Source organism: Borostomias antarcticus (genome assembly GCF_949987555.1).
Source record: "Borostomias antarcticus genome assembly, chromosome: 22".
Classification (NCBI taxonomy): Eukaryota; Metazoa; Chordata; class Actinopteri; order Stomiiformes; family Stomiidae; genus Borostomias; species Borostomias antarcticus.
In genome coordinates this window covers 5,354,796-5,377,360 of record NC_140255.1, presented here as the reverse complement: position 1 = coordinate 5,377,360, position 22,565 = coordinate 5,354,796, and the positions used below count along the sequence as shown (strand labels likewise).

Here is a 22,565-nt window from a genome sequence, read left to right as displayed (position 1 = left end):
TCTAGACATTGCCTATCGTTAGCTGTAATTATTCTGTCAAAATATTATGTTCAAGTAGACTGTTGCTGTTATGTCGGTGTGCAACATTCGGGAAGACGGCATCTGCCAAGGGACATGTTTGGAAAACGCGTTTCCATTCCGCCCTATTCTTTCATGAAAGACACGAGAGTAAGCGACTGGCAGACATGGAGGAATTGAGCGCCGTAGGAGAACAGGTTTTTGATGCCGAATGCATCCTCAACAAACGACTGAAAAAGGTTAAATCGTGTAAAGTATAAAATTAACATTTAGTAGTTATTTTAACTAGTTCGTTAACGTTTCCGTTCTGTATTTTCGCAGGGAAAGTTGGAGTTTCTTGTAAAGTGGAGGGGATGGTCATCCAAGTAAGTAAGCAACGCGAGTGGTGCTGCAGCTGCGCGAGCTTCAAACAATGAAAACAACAACAACAACGTGTCGCTTGTTGCTTCTCATAAGATCTTATTCCCCGACTTCGTTTTAATCAGCGCGAATTTAGTGTTGTAATCGAAATATTAGCCTACTTCCAGATTCGTATAGCCTACAACTGGAATAGTAGACCTCATGATTTTACGTCCATTTGCTATTGTTCTGAGTCCGTTCTTGGAAATGTAACCACAGCCAAAGTAAGTGAATACCTTGGTTATGCTTTGTTCGCATACCGTAGCTCTTGTTTTGACCGATCACTGTTAATCTTTTTTCCTTTCAGTCGCCTTAGTGGTCTTTGCGGATTATAGACTACCACATATTTTACAAGTGGGAGTTGGAAAAACTTAACGTGTTGAGCCGCACGCGCGTACACACACACACACACACACACACACACACACACACACCAACATGCCATCTATGGATAGGCTGTTTGCATGTTTTCATATAGCCCGTAACATAGTATCCATTATCTCTGCTCTTCTCACCCCTTGATTTTTCATGTCAGCTGCTGCATGATTCTGTTACATTGTTGCCATTAATCCAGTCACAGGCTCGGGCCCTTTCTCTGCCCATCACTCCAGCCTGTCTCTGCCCATCACTCCCAGCCTTTCTCTCCATCACTCCCAGCCTGTCTCTGCCCATCACTCCCAGCCTGTCTCTGCCCATCACTCCCAGCCTGTCTCTCTCCATCACTCCCAGCCTGTCTCCATCACTCCCAGCCTGTCTCCATCACTCCAGCCTGTCTCTGCCCATCACTCCCAGCCTGTCTCTGCCCATCACTCCCAGCCTTTCTCCATCACTCCCAGCCTGTCTTTCTCCATCACTCATAGCCTTTCTCTGCCCATCACTCCAGCCTGTCTCCATCACTCCCAGCCTTTCTCTGCCCATCACTCCCAGCCTTTCTCTGCCCATCACTCCCAGCCTTTCTCTCTCCATCACTCCCAGCCTGTCTCTCCATCACTCCCAGCCTGTCTCTGCCCATCACTCCCAGCCTGTCTCTGCCCATCACTCCCAGCCTGTCTCTCTCCATCACTCCCAGCCTGTCTCTCTCCATCACTCCCAGCCTGTCTCTCCATCACTCCCAGCCTGTCTCTGCCCATCACTCCCAGCCTGTCTCTCCATCACTCCCAGCCTGTCTCTGCCCATCACTCCCAGCCTGTCTCTCTCCATCACTCCCAGCCTGTCTCTGCCCATCACTCCCAGCCTGTCTCTCTCCATCACTCCCAGCCTGTCTCTCTCCATCACTCCCAGCCTGTCTCTCTCCATCACTCCCAGCCTGTCTCTCTCCATCACTCCCAGCCTGTCTCTCCATCACTCCCAGCCTTTCTCCATCACTCCCAGCCTGTCTCTCCATCACTCCCAGCCTGTCTCTCTCCATCACTCCCAGCCTGTCTCTCTCCATCACTCCCAGCCTGTCTCTCTCCATCACTCCCAGCCTGTCTCTCTCCATCACTCCCAGCCTGTCTCTCTCCATCACTCCCAGCCTGTCTTTCTCCATCACTCCCAGCCTGTCTCTGCCCATCACTCCCAGCCTGTCTCTCTCCATCACTCCCAGCCTGTCTCTCCATCACTCCCAGCCTTTCTCCATCACTCCCAGCCTGTCTCTCTCCATCACTCCCAGCCTGTCTCTCTCCATCACTCCCAGCCTTTCTCCATCACTCCCAGCCTGTCTCTCTCCATCACTCCCAGCCTGTCTCTCCATCACTCCCAGCCTTTCTCTGCCCATCACTCCCAGCCTGTGACCCAGCTAATCCCCCAGAACCTCTCAGTGCTTTGGCAGTGTGGAAGTAGGCTGGCACAGTTAGGCCAACTTATTCAGTTGAGATACACACCTAAAAAGGTTCTGAATAATAGAGACCAGATGTAAAGATAATGGATAAAATTATATCCTTGACACACACAACATTCCAGTGACTGTGGCCTACCGTTTTTTGTCCTCATTTTGGTAGTCATTTAGCAGTGTGTTTGGGGTGGAGGCAGTGATAGCTCCTATCTAACGTGTGGTTTCCAAACTAACTTTCTCTCCCGTCGTCTTATCTGCCCTCTCTGCTCTGTGGTTAAGCCTCCCACTGTCTGCTCTGTGCTGCATATGCCTACACCTCGTATCTTAGCACAATCAAGAGAGAGAAGACAGCTTGGCGTCTTGAAGACTAAACAGGCTTTTTTTCTGACTCGCTACCAGCCTATATAGATGCTACACTGAAGCTCTCCTCCTCCTCCTCCTTCATGGTGAATCTTAACTACTGCGTTCACCTCGAAGCAACCTGGAAGCAACAGGCTTTGTTTAGTTAGTTCTCTGAATTACTCTTCTAAAATAATAAAATTGTATTTAATTTTTCAACTGCTTGATTGAATTTAACATTTAATGAAATGCAAAAAAGGTCAATGTGAATTTAGAACATGTATTAGCTGAGTAGGAGTGAGTTTTGAGTGTGTGCTCTGGAATATGTAGAGAGTGGGTCGTATGCCCACCTCCCTTGTTCTCTGTAAAGCGCATTGTGTTGCCTCTGGGTATGAAATGCGCTATACAAATAAAGCTTTGATTGATTGATTGTTGATTGAAGAATTTTTCTCACTGTTTCAGGCACAATAGCTGGGAGCCCCAGGAGAACATCCTAGACCCCAGATTACTGGCTGCCTTCAACAAGAAGTGAGTATGACAGGCTGCGGAACTGGACAACAAAATGGACCAATTAAGTTGTATTTATCAAGGAATGTATGAAGGATGAAGCATCACAGACATAACTACTGCAGCTGTAGCTCAGGAGGTAGAGCGGGTCGTCCAGTGATCACAGGGTCATCAGTTCGAATCCTAGCTCCTCCTGACGACATGTCAAAGTGTCCTTGGGCAAGACACTGAACCCCAAACTGCTCCCAATGAGCAGGCTAGCTGCTGCCATTGGTGTGTGAATGGGTGAATGAGAGGCCTTCATTGTAAAGTGCTTTGGATAAAAGCACTATGTAAGTGCAGTCCATTTACCACTAGGAGCAAAGAGCAGCATGGTTCCACTGTAAGGTTAGGGTTAGTATTCCCGTATCGTGCGCCTGTGCTATGTACCTCACGTGTGACATATCCAGCGCTTCTTTCTTTTTACATAATTTGTATAGTATTGGAGTTTTTCTTTGGCTTTTCTACTTCCTAAGGTAAATCTTATATCCTTCGATAGGTGCACGCATGTGCCTGTACACAGATGTAACCAATTCAATCATGTCAGATCAGTGCTTTCCCAGAGGAAGGGTGGGGTTAGTTATTTAAGTATTAAAACAGAGCCCCAGGCCTGGAGACCATGAGAGGCCCCCAAACCAGGTCTTCTTGAGTGAGCTATATCCCCTCCACCCCAACAAATACTCCTTGAAATGCTCCAGCAAGTCTTTATACTGCTCCGTTCAGGCCATTGTGGATGTGAGGGATGCATGTGGCCTGTGTTTACAGGCTGTTAGAGCTGCAATATGACCATTAAGAAAACAGCTGTTTGGGCATTCACAGCCTGTCTTTCTATTTGACCATCAAGTCATTATCCATTTGATATCAGGAAGACATTCAGTTGGTAAGCGTTGAATAGTGTTTATTTAAAGGTTGGGTGTTGCTTCAAAGAGCTACCAGGAGAATATAAAATATCTGAAACAGAACTAAATAAATTAAAAATGCCGCCTACATTTCTATCTGAAAATGCTATAAATATGAAAGCGGTAGGAAACAGGTGGGTGGTGTGAGAACATGCACACAAAAACAGGAACTGAGATTGAAAAACAAAAGCTTGTTTCCTGTTTTCAGACCAGCACCAGGAGCAGGACTTTTATTTTCACCTGGGGACTTTTATTTTTCAAACCACTGGTGTGTCAGCCAGATGTGGTGAGAGTCTCCGAACCACACATCACACGGTGACAGGAGATGGTGCTGTTGATGGAGATCCTGCCTAACATCACCTCACTTGCTCTACAAATCATATATAATCCAGATTAGTTTAAATGTCGACAATGATTTATCTGAGCGGGATAAACTAATAACTAGAACAGCTGTGATCATCAGAGACCTCCACACAATCAAACACTCTTAATTTAAAGTCCAGTAACAGTTGGACTGATGTTTTGACAGAGAGCAAGAAAAGGACATTCTGTTCCGAAAAAGAGGAAAAAGACCAAGGGGAAGACCTCGGAAAGTTGTGGTAAGAATTTCTCCTAACCTCTGCTTTATGGAAGGGATAACACACAGCGGGTTAGGGTTGTCTGTTATCAGAAAATAATGCAGGACGTGGAGGCTAATTACAGTGAGGGAAATAATTATTTGATCCCCTGCTGATTTTGTACGTTTGCACACTGACAAAGAAATTATCAGTCTATAATTTTAATGTGAGGTTTATTTTAACAGTGAGAGACAGAATAACAACAAAAAATCCAGAAAAACACATTTCAAAAAAGTTTTAAATTGATTTGCATTTGATCGAGTGAAATAAGTATCTGATCCCTTATCAACCAGCAAGATTTCTGTCTCCCACAGACTGGTTATGTCCATGAGGCACACAAATTAGTCCTCTCCCTTTAAGAGAGTGCTCCTAATCTCAGCTCGCTACCTGTATAAAAGACACCTGTCCACAGAAGCAATCAATCAAACCATTACCTTTTGACCCCGTTTACACCTTGCATTTAAATGTGTCTCGTATCGAGATTGTATCTAGATAATGATTTAGCCTGATTACATTTACACCTGGCATTAATATGCGTTTCGAGTATCTTCAACCCGATCCGTTTGAGATCCGATCGACTGTCCAGCTGACACGTCACATCCTGTTTGTGCTTGAATATTTTCGTCCGACCAAATTGAGAGTAGACTCATCTGGACTCCAACCTTGACCAGGATCCATGTTAATGCTTTCTTGCTATCACGACATCAGCTTCCATAATATTAACGTGGCTAAAAAGCAGCTAACTGCATCATGATGGTCAGCGATGAGAGATGGAACTCCAGCCCGGCTGATAACCCTCCGTCGCGGGAGGGGAGGGTGCATCAGTCGGCTGTGATCATGACAGTAGGCTACCAGCCTACGTTATGTCTGAATACAATCCAACGGCTATTTCCCAATAAAGAATCCCTCCAGTGCACAAGCAACTCCCCCAGAGATAATAATGAGAAGCACAAGCTGGCAAGTGGAAAAGTTCAAGCATAGTTGTGTTTGGCTCAGATATGAGTGGGACATCGGACGCAAAACTAGCAATAGCCGATCGGCTACAGCTGTGTCCTCAGCTGCTTAAACAGGTGATACACAATTACTTTGTGAAATTCTCAGATGACCCTACCGTTTTGGGCTTATAGTAGCCTGAGATCAGGACACATCACTTTCCCACTCCGAAAGCTTAGCAAACAATGGTTAGCTGCCATGGAACCTGCTCCTTGCTGGTCTGGAACCGGCGTGTGCCAACGGCTATGTAAGTAAGTACGTTTCCGCCCACGTTGTTGATATGTGGATTAAAAACGCATTTCAATTTACACTTTTATTAAATGTGGTCGACATGCGTCCCTGACCACCTCCGGAGGTGGTTTGGCAGATCGGATCGCAATCTGTCCTCAAAACGTTTTGGGTGCATTTACACCTGTACTTTCATGTGGTTTAGCACAATCAGATTGCAATCTGATCACCAAAAATGCATTTTAATGCAAGGTGTAAACAGGGTCTTTCTTTCAGCAATGTCTCCCACCCCTGGATACAACCTAGCAACCCAAACAATGAGCCAAGCAACCCAAACTGGCTAATCCCATAGCCTACTTTACCTGATATTGCTAACTAGCTATGAGCAAAGTGTGGGCTACTGCATATTTGCTGTGCAACATATCAATTGTCCAGTTGTAAAATCTAGTTGCCAACAAACTATGATAGCCAGACACCTCATTGTCCCCAAATTAAAAAATGTTTCTTTCAGGTCGTGGTATATCACTCAGTTGTAGCTACAAGTAGGCCTACGTTCATTGCGAGTTGAATTGTGAGGACAGGATGTGTCATTATAAATGAAGGGACAAGGTATTAGAATCCAGTAATTGCCTCTTCACATACCTATCCATTTCTATCTCTGTCTTGGAAAAAGAATAATCGGCAAAAGAATAATACTGTGCATAATCGCAGGAGAATATGTGCTTCAGTCAAGTTGATGCAAACACACTGGGCTGAGTGGACCAGACAGGCTCAGACTGTGCCAGACAGGGAACTCACATACTGGGAATCTGCATGGTTACTTTCTCGCATGAAAAAATATTAAAATGTACTAAAGTGACATAATTACAGTCATAGAGACAAGATTATAAGGCTGTCTCATTGTAATGCTGAGGTGAAACAACCACATTAATTTGTGATTTATGAAAACTGTGATAAGGCTCTAGCCGTGCATTTGTCAAGACACACCCCTGCAGCCAATCAGAATTGAGTATTCACCCAGGCCATGGTATAAATATGTATATATGTACTGTATATGTATGTGTGTGTATGTAGATGCTGATATATTTATTTGCATCATGCAATAACGTTAGAGCATAACTTATAAAAAATGATTGGAGGATACTAACTATAGTCAATTTCAGAGTCATGTCGAGTGGAATATCCCTTTAAATTAAGGTACTTTTTCCTATTTTTTCCTCTTGACCTCCTCAGGAAACAACAGCACCTGAGGCGTCCAAGTCCAGCAGTTCTTCATCGTCCTCATCTTCCTCCTCATCGTCTGGCTCCTCTTCATCCTCCTCTTCCTCCTCTTCCTCCTCATCAGACGACGATGATGACGTCAGTGATGGGAAGGCCAAGCCGCCGGTCCTGCGGACGCGGGAGCTGCACCCTGTGCCCCAGAAGAAGGCCCAGATCGTGGTAGCCAAACCCGAGCCCCCCAGGAAGAGAGGCAGGAAGGCCCTGCCCATCGAGCTCAAGGCCTTCCCTCAGAGTAAGGCCGCCCGCAAGGTCCTAAAGCCCGCCTCCGCCAAAGACTCCTCCCCCTCCCCGGACCCCCGAAGTGGGATCAAGAAGGCCCTCCACCCTCCCAGCTTCACCTTCATGGGTTTCCACCGGGGCTCCGCTCAGACCAGGGGCCCCCAGGCCGGGGGGGCCGCCAAACCCCCCTTGAACTCAGTAGGCTCCCCCCGCTCCCTCTCGTCCCCCACTCCCCCATCATCCTCCTCCTCCTCACTCAACAGAACCACCCAGAGCAGGAACGAGCCGGATCGCAAACTGTCCGTGTCTGACGCCGGCAGCGGCGGAGCAGGCTTGGACCTAAAAACCACCTCCAGCAAATCCCCCGGAGTGGCAGCATTGAATCTTCACAACTCCAAAGTCTCTGCCGCCACCAATGGGAATGGCCAGACCACCTCGGGCCCCCCCCAGAAGAAGCAGGACACTCCAGGCCAGACCCCTCAACAGAGGCTCGCCAGCAACACACCTCCCTCCTCCTCCCCTCAGAAAGGCCCACCCAACCAAGCAGCCAGCCTGCAGCCTCTCAACCTGCAGAGTGTGACCAAACCAGCTCTGGGCAACGCCACCAACCCCGGCAGCGGCACGGCGCCGGCCTCCAGCCTCCGGAGCGCCGCCAACCCGGCCAGAAAGGCTGTGGTTGGGCAGAGTGCCGCCGTCCAGGGCCCCGCCGCGCCTGGCGGGCAGACGCCCAGGAAGACCCAGCCTGGAGGAGGAGGAGGGGACCAGGCCAAGGCCGAGGAGGCCAGGGAGACGGGCACCACCGCCGGGGAGAGGCAGAGCACCAGGACCCAGGGCAGGGCGGAGAAGAGCGGGGCCCCGAACCCGGCCTTGGAGGCACCCGACCTGGGTGGGAAGAGGGAGCGGTCTGCTTCCAAGGACGGCAAGCAGGGGAAGATGTCGGAGATGAGTACCGGGGAGGACGAGAGCAGCTCCGACTCTGACCAGGAGCGCTCCTCCTCCTTCCCAGGCACCGTCCAGGACCTGTCCATCTCGGTCCAGACGGGTCAGGACTGGAAGCCGACCCGCAGCCTCATCGAGCACGTGTTCGTCACGGACGTCACCGCCAACCTCGTCACCGTGACCGTCAAGGAATCTCCCACCAGCGTGGGCTTCTTCAACCTCCGCAACTATTGATCACCAATCACAAAGACTTGGTTATTGATCAGTTAATACTGGTTACAGATGCTAACACACACACACCATTCAGCAGACCTATCCCAAAGTGGCTTACCGTATAAGGCAGGACTAGTGAGGTCGGTGGATGCATCTTCGGTCTGGATGGGCAGAATTAACCCCTGGCGCAGAGGAGCGTAAGTGCCATGCTATAACTCAGCTGACAGCGCTGATTACTGATAACGGACTATTGATATCCTGTAGGCCAGTGAGATGACTGAGCTGGACAGAACACTCCTTGAAGGACATAGATGAGCGTAAGTGCCGGGTGAATCCATCGTCGCTACATCGATGCAAAGCTTCACCGCTCACCGTATCTTCCTTATTAGTCTGATAGCCCACTGGTGTAGACCCTTTCTCTGCTTTGCTCTGTTAGTGAAACCATGGTATTATTTTATGTAATGTGTTATGTAACGTACACATGAAACAACAAAATGCGTAGAAATAAACTGGATGATGTGGAAGCTATTTTATGACGATGAAAGCTGTTTTTATTTTTTCTTGCTGTATTTATAGTATGGTATAATGACTACCAATACTCCTAGTGAATCTAGAACAACAGTATACTAGTTGGTTGGATTTTAGCTCTCAGTGAGTTTTGAGTATTTCCATAGCAATGCAACTCTTACGGATGTTACATTGTAATTTAGCTACCTCTCCATTGTATTCCAGCCTTAACCACGCTCTGTCTTCAAGATTAGTTTTTTAAGCAGAGCTTTGAGGAAATCTAAGGAGTCAGGGTATCCATGCCTTTAATCATTATGTCATATGTCTATAGTTCCCAGTACTATTCGAGTCTGGAGATATACATACACTCTTTATGTTTTCAATAAAAGACCAATAATGTTCAGCCATAACTTTTTGGTAGTGTCCCTGTTCTGTTGTTATAACATGTTGTAATGATGTTTTGTAATTAGGTTGTGGTTGCAGCGATATCAGTGTCTTTGTGAGGTACATGTAGAGACATGTATAGACTTGGGGGAGGAATGGGAAAAGGAAGACAGATACACTATCTCTGGTCTCACTATCTCTGGTCTCTCCACTGCACCCCTGACCTCTGTATCTGCTTCACACTACCGCCACGGGCACATTGCAGACTAGGGCTCATTGCAGACTAGTGCTCATTGCAGACTAGTGCTCATTGCAGACTAGTGCACATTGCAGACTAGTGCACATTGCAGACTAGTGCTCATTGCAGACTAGTGCTCATTGCAGACTAGTGCTCATTGCATTTTTGCAGGACAATTGAGGAGAGTCATTTGTGCATATGCATTTTATTTAGCCACAAATGCAATACATGTAAAGTACCTACAAACCCACATGTGCAGTAAGTACATGAATCATAATCCTCCTATCATGGCATGTGTAGAAATGTGTGGTAAAGCTACTCTACTGTAACATCCATCACATTCACAAGTGAGTGCACCCAATTTCATAACATAAGCCGTGCTTTCGGCTAGCATCAATGTGCTTTTACCTGAATCAACCATCAAAATCATTTTTGATTTAAAGGGGCAGTACGAGTCCTGCTAGGGACTCCTGATGAGACCCTCTAGGATAGACTGCTAGGGGTGGGTTAAAGGCAGCCCCTGCACTCACAGCTGGTGGTGTGCCTGTACTGGTACTCCAGGAGACCATCAGGACAGTCCAGAGTCCCATTCCTCACCTCGTAGCTCTGCTCTCTGCAACACTGGTACTGCTGTATCTGGAGCACTCCCCCTGAGAGAACCACACTGTGAGAGAAGAGGGTGGGGAGCAGACAGGAGAGAGGGAGGAGAGTAGGGGATAAGAGAGAGGGAAGATAGAAAGGGAGAGGAGAGAAAGAGGGACAGATTGAATATGATTTAACCCACAATAACACATTTATTGATCAATAACTGGTGGTTTACAGTATCATGGTGAGCTCCTACCTGGAGGGTGCCCCACACAGGCCCTGGCATATGGGCATCATTAGGGTGGTGGTGCAGTTGTCTACTGTGACGTTAATGCTGGAAACCGTGGGGGCACAGGCCTGGTCACCTGGGTGAGAGACAGACAGGTCCACAGAGAGGAAGTGATGATACCTACATGTATGGGAGGTTTCCCCTCAGGGATCGATCAGTCCGTCCGTCTGCCCTTCCTCCATCCATCTATCTATCTATCTATCTATCTATCTATCTATCTATCTATCTATCTATCTATCTATCTATCTATCTATCTATCTATCACATATAGTGCTACAGTGTACAGTGGATGTTCAACTGGCAACAAACATGTAATTAACTACCCAAAAACCCTGAGTAACATTTACTGGGTGGTGCATATGGACAGAGTTGCAGGGGATAATTCAATTGATGTTGCGGAAAAACACACAAAACCAAACTACTGTACTCATAAATATCCTGCTTCAGCTGGAGTTTAGCATGGAGATGAACAGTCCACCGATGAGATACCTTATCCAACCACTAGATGGTAGCTTTGAGTACGTGTTTTGGTCAGGCTGTGTCACTTATTATGAAGACTTACATGTGTAGCAGCAGTGGTGAACATCCCACACTCGCCGTTCCTGGAGTTCGATAAAAACAGACAAGAGTTGATGTGATTATCATTGTGGTAGGATATCCAGAGTTGATGGAAATTCCACTTTCAAAGTCAAAGTCTTTATTTGTCACATACTACATCATACCAGTACAACGATGCAGTGTTTTTCTGTTAGCGCCTAGGTTGTGCACACACTTAACAATATAAAGGTAAAAAAATAAGTAAAAAGGCAAGAATGCATTACTAGACACATGAATGGATGGGGTGCAGGGGGAGTAGTTGAGGTTGTGTGCAGTTGGGTTAGATAGGAAGTATGGGTATACAGTATATTTATATATAGACTCTATTCTTCTTTATTGATATGTATATTCACAAGTACAGAATGTAGAAATGTATATTCTCGAGTATACGTATAAAGTGCAGTTGTGGTGAGTGCAGTTACTGAGTTGAACAGGCAGTCTCTCCACTCAGGATCCTGATGGACTGACTGTGGGAGGAACCTCCCTCTAAGCCTCTCTGAGTTGGTTTTGAGTTTGCGTTGCCTCCTTCATGACCTGAGCAGAGCGAATGCTGTCCGTAGGGAAGGAAAGTGTACCTCAGGACAGCTCTGTGTGGGACACACCCTGGTCTCTGTCTCAGTCCCTTCTGTGGTACACCTGTAGATCACACAGGGCTGGGCACGGTCTGTCCACTGGTCCCCAGCCTTAACACACACACGGGCAGGGAGACAGGCAGGGAGACAGGGAGGCAGGGAGACAGGCAGAGAGACAGACAGGCAGGCAGGGAGACAGGGAGGCAGGGAGGCAGGGAGACAGGCAGGGAGACAGGCAGAGAGACAGGCAGGCAGGCAGGGAGACAGGCAGGGAGACAGGGAGACAGGCAGAGAGACAGGCAGGCAGGGAGACAGGCAGGCAGGCAGGGAGACAGGCAGGCAGGCAGGGAGACAGGCAGGCAGGCAGGGAGACAGGCAGGCAGGGAGAAAGGCAGGGAGACAGGGAGACAGGCAGGGAGACAGGCAGGCAGGCAGGGAGACAGGGAGGCAGGGAGACAGGCAGGCAGGCAGGGAGACAGGGAGGCAGGGAGACAGGGAGGCAGGGAGACAGGCAGGGAGACAGGGAGACAGGCAGGGAGACAGGGAGACAGGGAGGCAGGGAGACAGGCAGGGAGACAGACATGTTAGTCATGAATCCATAAGGACAGGAGTCAGACACCACATATGATCAGAATATGAAAACCCTGGTGAGTTCTAACTGTCGAGTATTATGACATATTGATGAATTAACTTACCTTGTACGTCTCTCCATTACGAGAACAGCTCTTCTCAACTGGGAAGGAAGTTTGAAAAAAATATTGTGTCTGAAAACATCTACAGTATATGAGCCATCAGAAGTATTGTATTTGTTGTGGTTACTGTTCAAAGGATAATACATTACATTTTTCTGTCTGAAATGTGCTAGAAACAATAGTTATTTATTTTCCTTTTCTTTCACTTGTTTATTATTTATAACAATAATAATAACAATAATAATAACACAGCATTAAGAATACTACTAATAAAAATAAATAATTGATATTATTATTATTATTATTATTATTACTACCACTACATTATGTATACTCTGTATACAAGGCTTTTTCTGCTTCTTTTTTACTCTGCACTTTTTTTCTGTCACTCTTTGGTAAATTGTAAATGGGCCGCACTTATTTTTATCCAAAAGTGCTTTACAATGAAGGCCTCTTATTCACACACTCATTCACACACCAATGACGGCAGCTGCCATGCAAGGTAGTAGCCTGCTCATTGGGAGCAATTTGGGGTTCAATGTCTACTACCTGCCTGCACGTGGCTTAGGAAGTAGAGCGGCCCGCTAGTGATTGCAAGGTCCCCGGTTCGCTCCCAGCATTGTGCAGAAGTGTCCTTGAGCAAGACACTGAACCCGAAAATTGCTCACGTGTGGCACAGTACCTAGTACTGTCACTTCACAGCAAGATCATCTCTGGGCCTTTCTGTGTGGAGTTTGCATGTTCTCTGCGTGTTCACAAGGGTTTCCCCCATAAAGAACCCAATACAGGAAAAGAAATGCAGAAGAACAGCGGCTCTTCAGTCCCTGCCAAGGTTATAATAGTTTTGCTTTTGTCATTAGTTTTTATTTTTATATCGTTTTAACTTTTTGTTTTCAATTTCAGTTTAGTTTTGATTAGTTTTAAAGCAGGTTTGCTAGTTTAGTTTAGTATTAGTTTTCGGTTTTATTTCTTCTGCGCTAGCCTCGTGAGACCATCCTGATCTCACAAGCTCATGTTGTTTCACTCCGTGTGAAACAAACCATCTGGCGCACGTCAGGTTACTTCTGCGCCGGGGCACAGCTAAAGAAATAATGGAGGATAGATTTAATATCCACCCAAAATATTAGGCTTATGTATGAAATGAAAAAGACTAAAACTAAGGACATTTTCTCAATAATTTTAGTTTATTTTAGTTAGTTTTGTAAACACACAATACAGTTTTAGTTAGTCTAGTTTTTATTTTTATTTCAGTTAACTAAAATGTTTTTTCACACCTAGTTTTAGTTTTTCAGTTAGTTTTCGTTAACTATAATAACCTTGGTCCCTGCCCACTGCTCCTGGCTGCCCCTGGAGAAGGACAGCTTGGATGGGAGAAATGCAGGGAATAATTTCCACCACCGACCCCCGGAAATTGAATGGGTGTGTGCTGTGTGCCATGTCGCCTCTCTATGTGTGCAATGTGTGTATCACTGTGTGGCTGAATGACCCCCGGGTCCTAAATTATACTGTACATTACATTTTATTTCAACATTTTAGACAGGCATAATGAAGTGTTACCATGCAGAGTAGGCTATAATTGACTATAACATCCTTCCATTTACATTACATTTAACATTGTAGAAATTTAGCAGATGTTTTTATCCAAAGCCATGAGTACATTTGTCTAGATTAGTCTGTGCACCCCAGGCACCGTCAGGAAAACGCATGAACGAAGTACAGAACAAGTGGACCAGCTGGAACAGAGCTCACATGCAGCTTTTTTATACAGTCTCAATTCATCCACAAACCGACAAAGTCCTTACCACAGGTGTATGTGTTACAGTAGCCAGAGATGAGAACTGAGGAGCTATTGCAGGTGGGAAGGGGGGAGGGAGGGAGTGGGTGACACTCCTCGGTCCTGCTCTGGTTGTTGCACGTACACACATGGCAGTTGGACTGCCAGGTCTCCCCAATCTGGAGCACACACACATATACAGTACACAATGTAAAAGTGCATGTAGAAACACACACACACACACACACACACACACACACACACACACACACAGACAGACAAAACACAAGCATGGGCTATCCAATGGTAGGGGGGGGAAACATACACTTCAATTAAGAGCAGATGGGCTAACTCACCTGCTTGGGCTCTCCTAGTGGTCCCTTACACACTGAAAGACAAAATGGAGGTTTAAGGCTTAACCCTTCCAGCCCTTTTGCTGTGGTCTGATATTCATCTCAATTTCATCAAGTTAACTAGTACAGCGGATAAGCCCTCAAATTATGGGAAATTGTGCACTTTGAAAAAAGCATGACATTTCTACCAGTTAGTTTATACCATAAGGTTTATTTTCAGATGTGGAGGGAACTCTGAAAACTCTGAGGCACGGGAGAGGTCAAATTCAAGATGGCCGCCAATAATGTTCAAACATGCTTAACTTTGGAACCAACCACAGTGGAAAAACACAAGGTGTCATTTCCAGCTAAGTTTGGGAGGCCCATTCAGTTGGTGATACTTTTGAGACCAATATAATTCAAGAAAGTGCATTTATGTTTAGGTCAAGGTAAAAAATTACCTAAAAAAACACATCAACATTTTTTTATTTATTTATGTACCCCAAAACATACTTCAATTACTTTGTAGTCTCTTTATTATTCAGTAATTAGTTATTATTTACTGGGATGTGTGGTTATTTTATTCCTTCTAAGCACAGAATTATCACCAGATGGCCCTCTAGAGCATCGGTAGAGCAGTTGTCAATAGGCGACATGATGAGTAGGCTACAGTAGGCTATGCAGGTGACAGAGAGAACTTCTGACATAAATATACTAACAGGTAAACTGACTGACTATGAACAAACAATTATTACACTTAAATAAAGCCTTAAAATGCAAATACATTGAATTTGACTGTAGCCAGGAATGAGTTTTCCTTACTAGCTAGCTAGCTTCTGTTGTAAAAATGGCAGGCACTGATCAAAATAATTCTACTAGCTAAACTAGAAGAAAGTCTGGAACATTTCTGTATGAGCTGAAGTCAGTTGAATGATTTAACAAAGTATATTCTAGAGATTTCAGCTTGGCTATTTATGTGAAATGTGTTATGGCTGGGAATGGTTATAGCAAAGTAGCATAGTTCAATAGTTTGCTGCCGGTATCAAACAAGCTTGAGAACTAATGGCTAGCATGTACATGTAGGTCTGTGTCTTTATTACTACTTGATTATTATTTCAATAATATACCCGAGTACCCGAGGAAATAAAATAAAAGTTCAAGTTTCAGAATTATAGTATTGAAAAATAATCATAATGTCAAATGAAACAGCAAGACAATGTGTGGGCATTCCCGTTTCTCTCAGTGTATCTTCTCCACCGATGCACCTGAGATTGGGACTGGTTCCAGGTGTGGAAATCTTGGCAATACTAGTTAGTACACTAGGAAAAAGAATTACAGTGACTGATGTTTTTGATACATAATGCTGTTAAGTTAGATGATTTAGATAATTTAAGCATTAATAATTCATAGGGGTTTAAATGTGGTACTATGACTAATTCATAGGGGTATTAGGGCATTAATTTCACTAACTCATTTAGGTGAGCATCAACCAGCTCTGCCTGGGGAATCTTTAGCCGCTCACAGGCCAGTGCAGAGATGTAGTCCCGCCACCTAGTCCTGGGTCTACCCCGGCCTCCTCCCAGCCGGACACACCTGGAACACCTCCCTAGGGAGGCGCCCAGGAGGCATCCTCACTAGATGCCCGAACCACCTCAACTGGCTCCTTTTGACGCAAAGGAGCAGCGGCTCTACTCCGAGTCTCTCCCGGATGACTGAACTTCTCACCCGATCTGTCAGGGAGACGCCAGCCACCCTCCGGAGAAAACTCATTTTGGCAGCGAGGTGAAGTTAGTTTGATTTTAGATATTCCAGTTGGATATTCGCACTTGATATTCGTGTATTCCCAACAATGGTCTCATTTTGCTCAGGGACCATGGCTGCACGAGATACACCTTTTATTCTGTCCAATTACAACTCAAAATATTTTATATGATTTTTATGGTCATTTTTACACCTTATATTTTCAATAGCTCTGGGACCACATGACCAGAAGATCCAAAATTAGTCTAATTTTGTTCAGGGACAATGCCTGCACGAGATACACCTTTTGGTTGTTCAATTACATCTCTAAATATTTTATATGATTTTTATGGTCATTTTTACACCTTATATTTTCAATAGTTCTGGGACCACATGACCAGAAGATCCAAAATTAGTCTAATTTTGTTCAGGGACAATGGCTGCATGAGATACACCTTTTGGTTTGTTAAATTACATCTCTAAATATTGTAAATGATTTTTATGCTTTACACCATCATGGAAGAAGATCTGCATCACCTAGTTTGTGTAGTTCCTGCAGTTGCAGCTCGTAGCAAAGCATTTGTATATGTAAAGGTGTAAAATTGTACATAAATGTACATAAAATATTGAACCGTGAAAATGGACAAAATAAAAGGTGTATGTCATGAAGCCAATGTCCCTGAACAATATGAGCCTATTTTGGGGTGTTTTGGTCACGTGGTTCCTGAGCTATTGAAAAGAAAAGGTCTAAAAATTACAATTAAAATTCATATAAAATAATGTGAGATGAAATTGGACAAAATAAAATATGTATCTCGCACAGACAAGGTCCCTGAAATATATGAGCCTATGTTTGGGTGTTTTGGTCACGTGGTCCCAGAGCTATTGAAAAGAAAAGGTCTAAAAAAGACAATTAAAATTCATATAAAATAATGTGAAGAGAAATTGGACACAATAAAAAGTGTATCTTATGAAGCCAATGTCCCTGAACAATATGAGCCTATTTTTGGATGTTTTGGTCATGTGGTTCCTGAGCTATTGAAAAGAAACGGTCTAAAAATGACAATTAAAATTCAGATAAAATAATGTGAAGAAATTGGACAAAATAATTTGGACAAAATAAAAGGTGTATCTCATGAAGCCAATGTCCAAGAACAATATGAGCCTATTTTGGGGTGTTTAGGTCACGTGGTTCCAGAGCTATTGAAAAGAAAAGCTCTAAAAATTACAATTAAAATTCATATAAAATAATGTGAGATGAAATCGGACAAAATAAAAGGTGCATCTCATGCAGACAATGTCCCTGAACAATATGAGCCTTTTTGGGGGGAAATAAGACTGCCTGGGAGACTTGGCAGTCTTTCCCAGAGGTCAGTGATGCTTTCCAGGAACTCCTGTGCATGCCAAGTGAGGTCAGTGAAGGTTCAAGGTTACTGCTGGATAGATTTGTGGTGCTGATGTATGACTGAACCAGTGAGTGCACAGAGGTGAATGATGCCAGGAAACAGCTCTTCAGCCAGAAGTCCAGGACTTTAGAGAACATCCCTCAAACAGCACATCAAACTGACTTGCTTTCAGGCCAACCTTTGGAACCAGTCACTGGTCCTGGATCCAGAGATGCCAGAGCCATTTGACTGGGGCTGGACAAAGGAAGCCACTGGGTGGCAGCCGCTCTGGACCACTCTCCCTGAAGCAGCAACATCTTCCCATGAGCTGATCTGCTGTAACTGCCAGAAAGGGCACTGGACGGTGCACGTGCGCCAAAGCTGCACTTAAATGTACAGATCTCTGGTTTTGTTCTGGAGAATGTTAGATTTTTGATCATGTATGTGTTATTATTATTATTATCATTACTGTTATTATTTTGGAAACAAACCACCTTTTTGCAACGTTTGCCTCCCTACGTCTGCATAATTTGACCTTGACGTTGACCTAAATGCATTTTCTTGAATTCTGCTGATCTCACCAACTGAATGGGCACCCCAAACTTAGTGGGAAATGACACATTAAGTGTTTTTCTACTGTGTTTGGTTCCAAAGTTAAGCATATTTGAATATAATCGGCGGCCATCTTGAATTTGACCTCTCCCAGGCCTCAGGGGTCAAATCTGACTTCCCTCCACATCTGAAAATAAATCTTATGGCATTTACTAACTATAGTACAAATTCCATGCTTTTTTCAAAAAGTGCACGATTTATGTGGTTATCCGCTGTACTAAACAGGCACTTACGTGATTTATATTTTTATCTGGAGGACAATCACAGCTACATGTATATACCATAAATAGTTCGGTAAGTATAATATGCAGCTTTTAAAAAGATCTACAAACCCATATACCAAAAATGTAAAAACACATGCTAAAAGTGCCCCCCTGCTCCTGGCTGCCCCTGGAGGAGGACAGCTTGGATGGGAGAAATGCAGGGAACTATTTCCACCGGTGACCTCTGAAGATGTATGTGTGTGTTGTGTGTGCTGTGTCACCTTTCACTCATGTGTTTTGTCTCTCACTGTGTTTAAAGTTTAAGTTTATCTACAGTGACAAATTGTTTTGTCAATATGAAAGCTGTTTATCCAGGTCTTGGTTATGTCCCTACATGCCAAATCGAAGATCTAAATAGCAAAAAAATGTTTTTATCACAATTCTTCCAAACTAAATTGAGAAATAAAACATACTGTACCTGTATTGATTGTGGTCATGCTTGTTGATCTTGTGGTAGTTATTAATTCGCCTGTGGATGGGGTTGCACCCTGACTTCGAAGCTGTTCGAAGCGAGTCGAAGCTGTTAAGATATTTTCAGTTGTCATAGTTGTTGATCTTGTAGAGTTTGTGTTCTCTGAGTATGGGGTTGTTGCCTGACTTATCGAAGATGTTAAGATATCTTCAGTTGTTGTAGTTGTTGATCTTGTAGAGTTTGTGTTCTCTGAGTATGGGGTTGTTGCCTGACTTGTCGAAGATGTTAAGATATCTTCAGTTGTTGTAGTTGTAGAGATTGTGTACTCTGAGTATGGGGTTGTATTAACATGAGTTGTCGAGGCTGTTAAGATAGATGTTGATGTAGTGGTTCCAGGACCTAAAAATAAGACAGTTAAAACTGCTTGGGATCAGATCACACAGAACAGTAAAATATACCTTATCTAATTTGTACTTACCACAGTCAATTACTCCTTCTTCACAAGTGCTGAAAACAATTATGAGATTGCAGTTATGAATTTCCAGTGTAAGTGTATCTCCCATTGATTAACTGATTCCAGTGTAAATTGAAATCAAGAATTCTAGTGTCAATTCAATCACTTCATACTTCATATTCTGTCCTACATTGCTAAAACAGACTACACAGACAGAGCCTGTAAGATTACCAGTTCCCTGTCGGAGTCCACACCTCTGTGCCAGGGAGAAGCACTGTGTTGTTGAAATAACAACTACAGTTCCACAGAGTGGAACACTCCCAGGTGTTCTCATCAAAGTATGGCGCCTCCTCTGGACATCTGGGGTAACAGCCTGTGGCACAGGGGAACAGACAAGCAAAATCTGATGCGTCATGAGGGGCCTGCTTTAAATACTCTCAGAAAAGTATGATAAATGTGCTTTTCATAGACGGGAAGCACAGCCTGTAATCTTACCAGTTTGAATATGCTCTCCTGTGAAATTTATCGCAGTCCGAAACCGAATGTTTCAACAAAAATTCCTTTTGAAACAACTATTTTGCGACCGCACTACCACATACCTTTTGCACTGTAAACTTATGCAGTACATCGTAGAGAGTAGAAGCACATTTGTGCGTAGCTGTAATCCAGCGCACCATAGCATTTGTCGGATTGTCACTCCCTACCTCCCTCCCTCTTTCCCTCCGTCCCATTGTTGACCTGCATTTCTATGTTACCACCACAAGAGGCAGTAGTCCCAGCACACCAAAATAAAAACACTATGACGTCCCACAAGTTCCTTGGTAGTGTAGTGGATAAAGCACCCAACTCCCATGTGGGAGATCAGGGGTTCGATCCCCGGTTGAGCATGAACCTGTTTGATTTCTAACTTATAGTCGCACAGAAATGAAAAAAAGCATTTGTCCCATTTTGGTTAACATAATTGGTCAGTGTTCACCTATTCAACAATGTATTCCAAAAAAAAAAAATCTACTTTTGTTGTAATCTTATATCAAAGTATATAATTTCTTACTTCCTGGAAAACGATAGGTCACGTGCAATTACGACAACAGCTACCTTAGATTTTAGGCCAATAATCTCACGACATCCACCCGTCAATCAACGCTATCCTACTATCGAATCTGTCTAAAGTTCTTAAAACCCGTACACTTGTCAATGTTCCAATCAAATTCCTCTAAACATTATGTCCCACCCTCATAGCTTGATTGCGTCGGAAATACGTCAAACTACGGAGGTTAGATGATCTCAAACATCCGTTTCTGTGCCACTTTAAGCCACAACCTTCTCCTCTCTGCCCCCTTTTTTCAGATGGACGGGAGAGATCCCATGGAAACAAAACCTTTTTTTTAATTCTTTTTTTTAAGGAAATGTACAGTCTGTTTTGCAGATGAATTAACTGTGTCAAACTGATTGCAGAAACTGGGTGACCAATTAAGTGACCAATTACAAGTCCCATTGATATACTAGACTTGCTTACTTAGTGCTTACTGTTAAGTTTCTCTGTGTATGCAACTCTGTGTTTTGTTTTCTGCTCCTCCTGTTCTCGGTCCCACTCCCAGATTCCTGAGTGGATCCAGTTATAATTAATATAATTCAAAGCATTTTAATAAATATGAGCATTGTGATTTGTCATTTGTGTTTGTCACTGGATGTTATAGAAGCTATGTAAAAACGTGGTTACCTGGTGGTGCTGTCAGTTATTGAATTAATGTGCAGTAATTGAACATTTGAAATACTCCTGTTTTGAAATTATACCTACAGTATAGGTGTCTGAGTAATTACCCATTATATATTAGGCTATACTTTGCATGTATGTATTTACCAGGTAAATATTTAGTAATTGGGGGACTATGAAAGGAAGGGTTACCCAAAAAATGTTCAGAGTAACTTACAGATGTGGGAACATAAGAATGTAACTTGACCCGCGGTATTCTAACAGGCGCTTTACGGCATTCCGCACCACCGCTCGCCTGCCCATAGGGGCGCAGTAATACCACTCATTGACCCATTGCTGTAGCTCATCTCGCACATTAGATGAGCCTACAGTTCTCAAACTCCTTGTTCTCTGTCTGGTTGTAATTTAATTATTACGAACAAAGCCTATCTATTTATAGTTCCTATCTCTGTAACTGTCGCCGGGTCTATATCTGTTAACTGTCGGGACAAGTAGAAGTTTAATACAGTAGGCTGAGTGTTCTCATATGGAACATGGCATCAGGACGAGTAAGATGGCTAACGGACCTGACCAGAGATGTGTTTGAAATGGTTCACTCACTCCCTATTCCCTATGTAGTGCTACCATGGATGTATTGAGTGCGACTCATAGTGAACTACATGGGGAATGATTTAACAGTTTTGGGACACTAAGATATTCATGACTCAAACAAGCAGACGCGCCGATCACTGATGGCAGCAGGTTGAAATATCAGGTAGTATTCAGGTTCCATGTTTCGTTGAATGATAAATCCCATATAAATGGTTGGAATTCTAATGATGTGCAAGTGTGATTTTGTCAACTTTAGTGCTGTCTGCTAATAGCAGGCTGTGAAGCTGCACGATAAGACCGTGATAGCAAGTTAGCTCACGACAGCAGCTTCCATAATATTAACGGTAGCTGTCGGTGGCTAAAAAGCAGATAGCTAACTTTACAACGATGATTCCTGTAGCTATTTTGATTTTGATGCTATTAGTTCAACTTCTGTTTCTCGGGCAGGAACGGAGACGAACTCGCATTAGCAGCAAAGCAGCTAGAGGAATGATCTTAACATTAGCTAACTGCTTGAGCTACTGCTAGCTACCGTCTTCTTCACTTCTCCTTCGGTAAAACATGACACCGTTGTGTTGTAGTATTGTGGAGGGCTTAGGCAGAAGCAGGAAGAGAAACCACTTTTGCCCCATATAAGTAAAATAATGGTCTCATAAGCATTTTTCTATTGTAAAATTGTGTTCACTTGTTTTAGTATGCAAACATATGCAATTTTCTTAGCATATCTACTGGCTACATGATAACATAGCTTTCAAGTTTCGTGCGAGCAAGTCGTGCCTGCAAGCCAGGGAGAAATGACAGGAGATCGTGGCGGGACAAATGTCTCATCCCGTAGAGGGACAGAAGTCGCATTCTGATGGCTTAGAACCAGAGGGGTGCGCGAGTGACATTTGGACAGAATGAACAGGTGAAATGAAAGC

General features: G+C 44.1%; 1 protein-coding gene across 1 annotated transcript; it reads left to right on the top strand.

Moving 5' to 3' along the window:
* Positions 1-185: 185 nt before the first annotated feature.
* Positions 186-8,525, top strand: cbx2 (chromobox homolog 2 (Drosophila Pc class); the record flags this gene model as incomplete). The annotated part of the gene is made up of 5 exons (XM_084455844.1): positions 186-257; positions 340-383; positions 3,032-3,097; positions 4,544-4,610; positions 7,086-8,525. 5 exons carry the CDS (start codon positions 186-188, stop codon positions 8,523-8,525), a joined length of 1,689 nt encoding a protein of 562 aa, XP_084311970.1.
* Between the last annotated feature and the right edge of the window lie 14,040 nt (positions 8,526-22,565).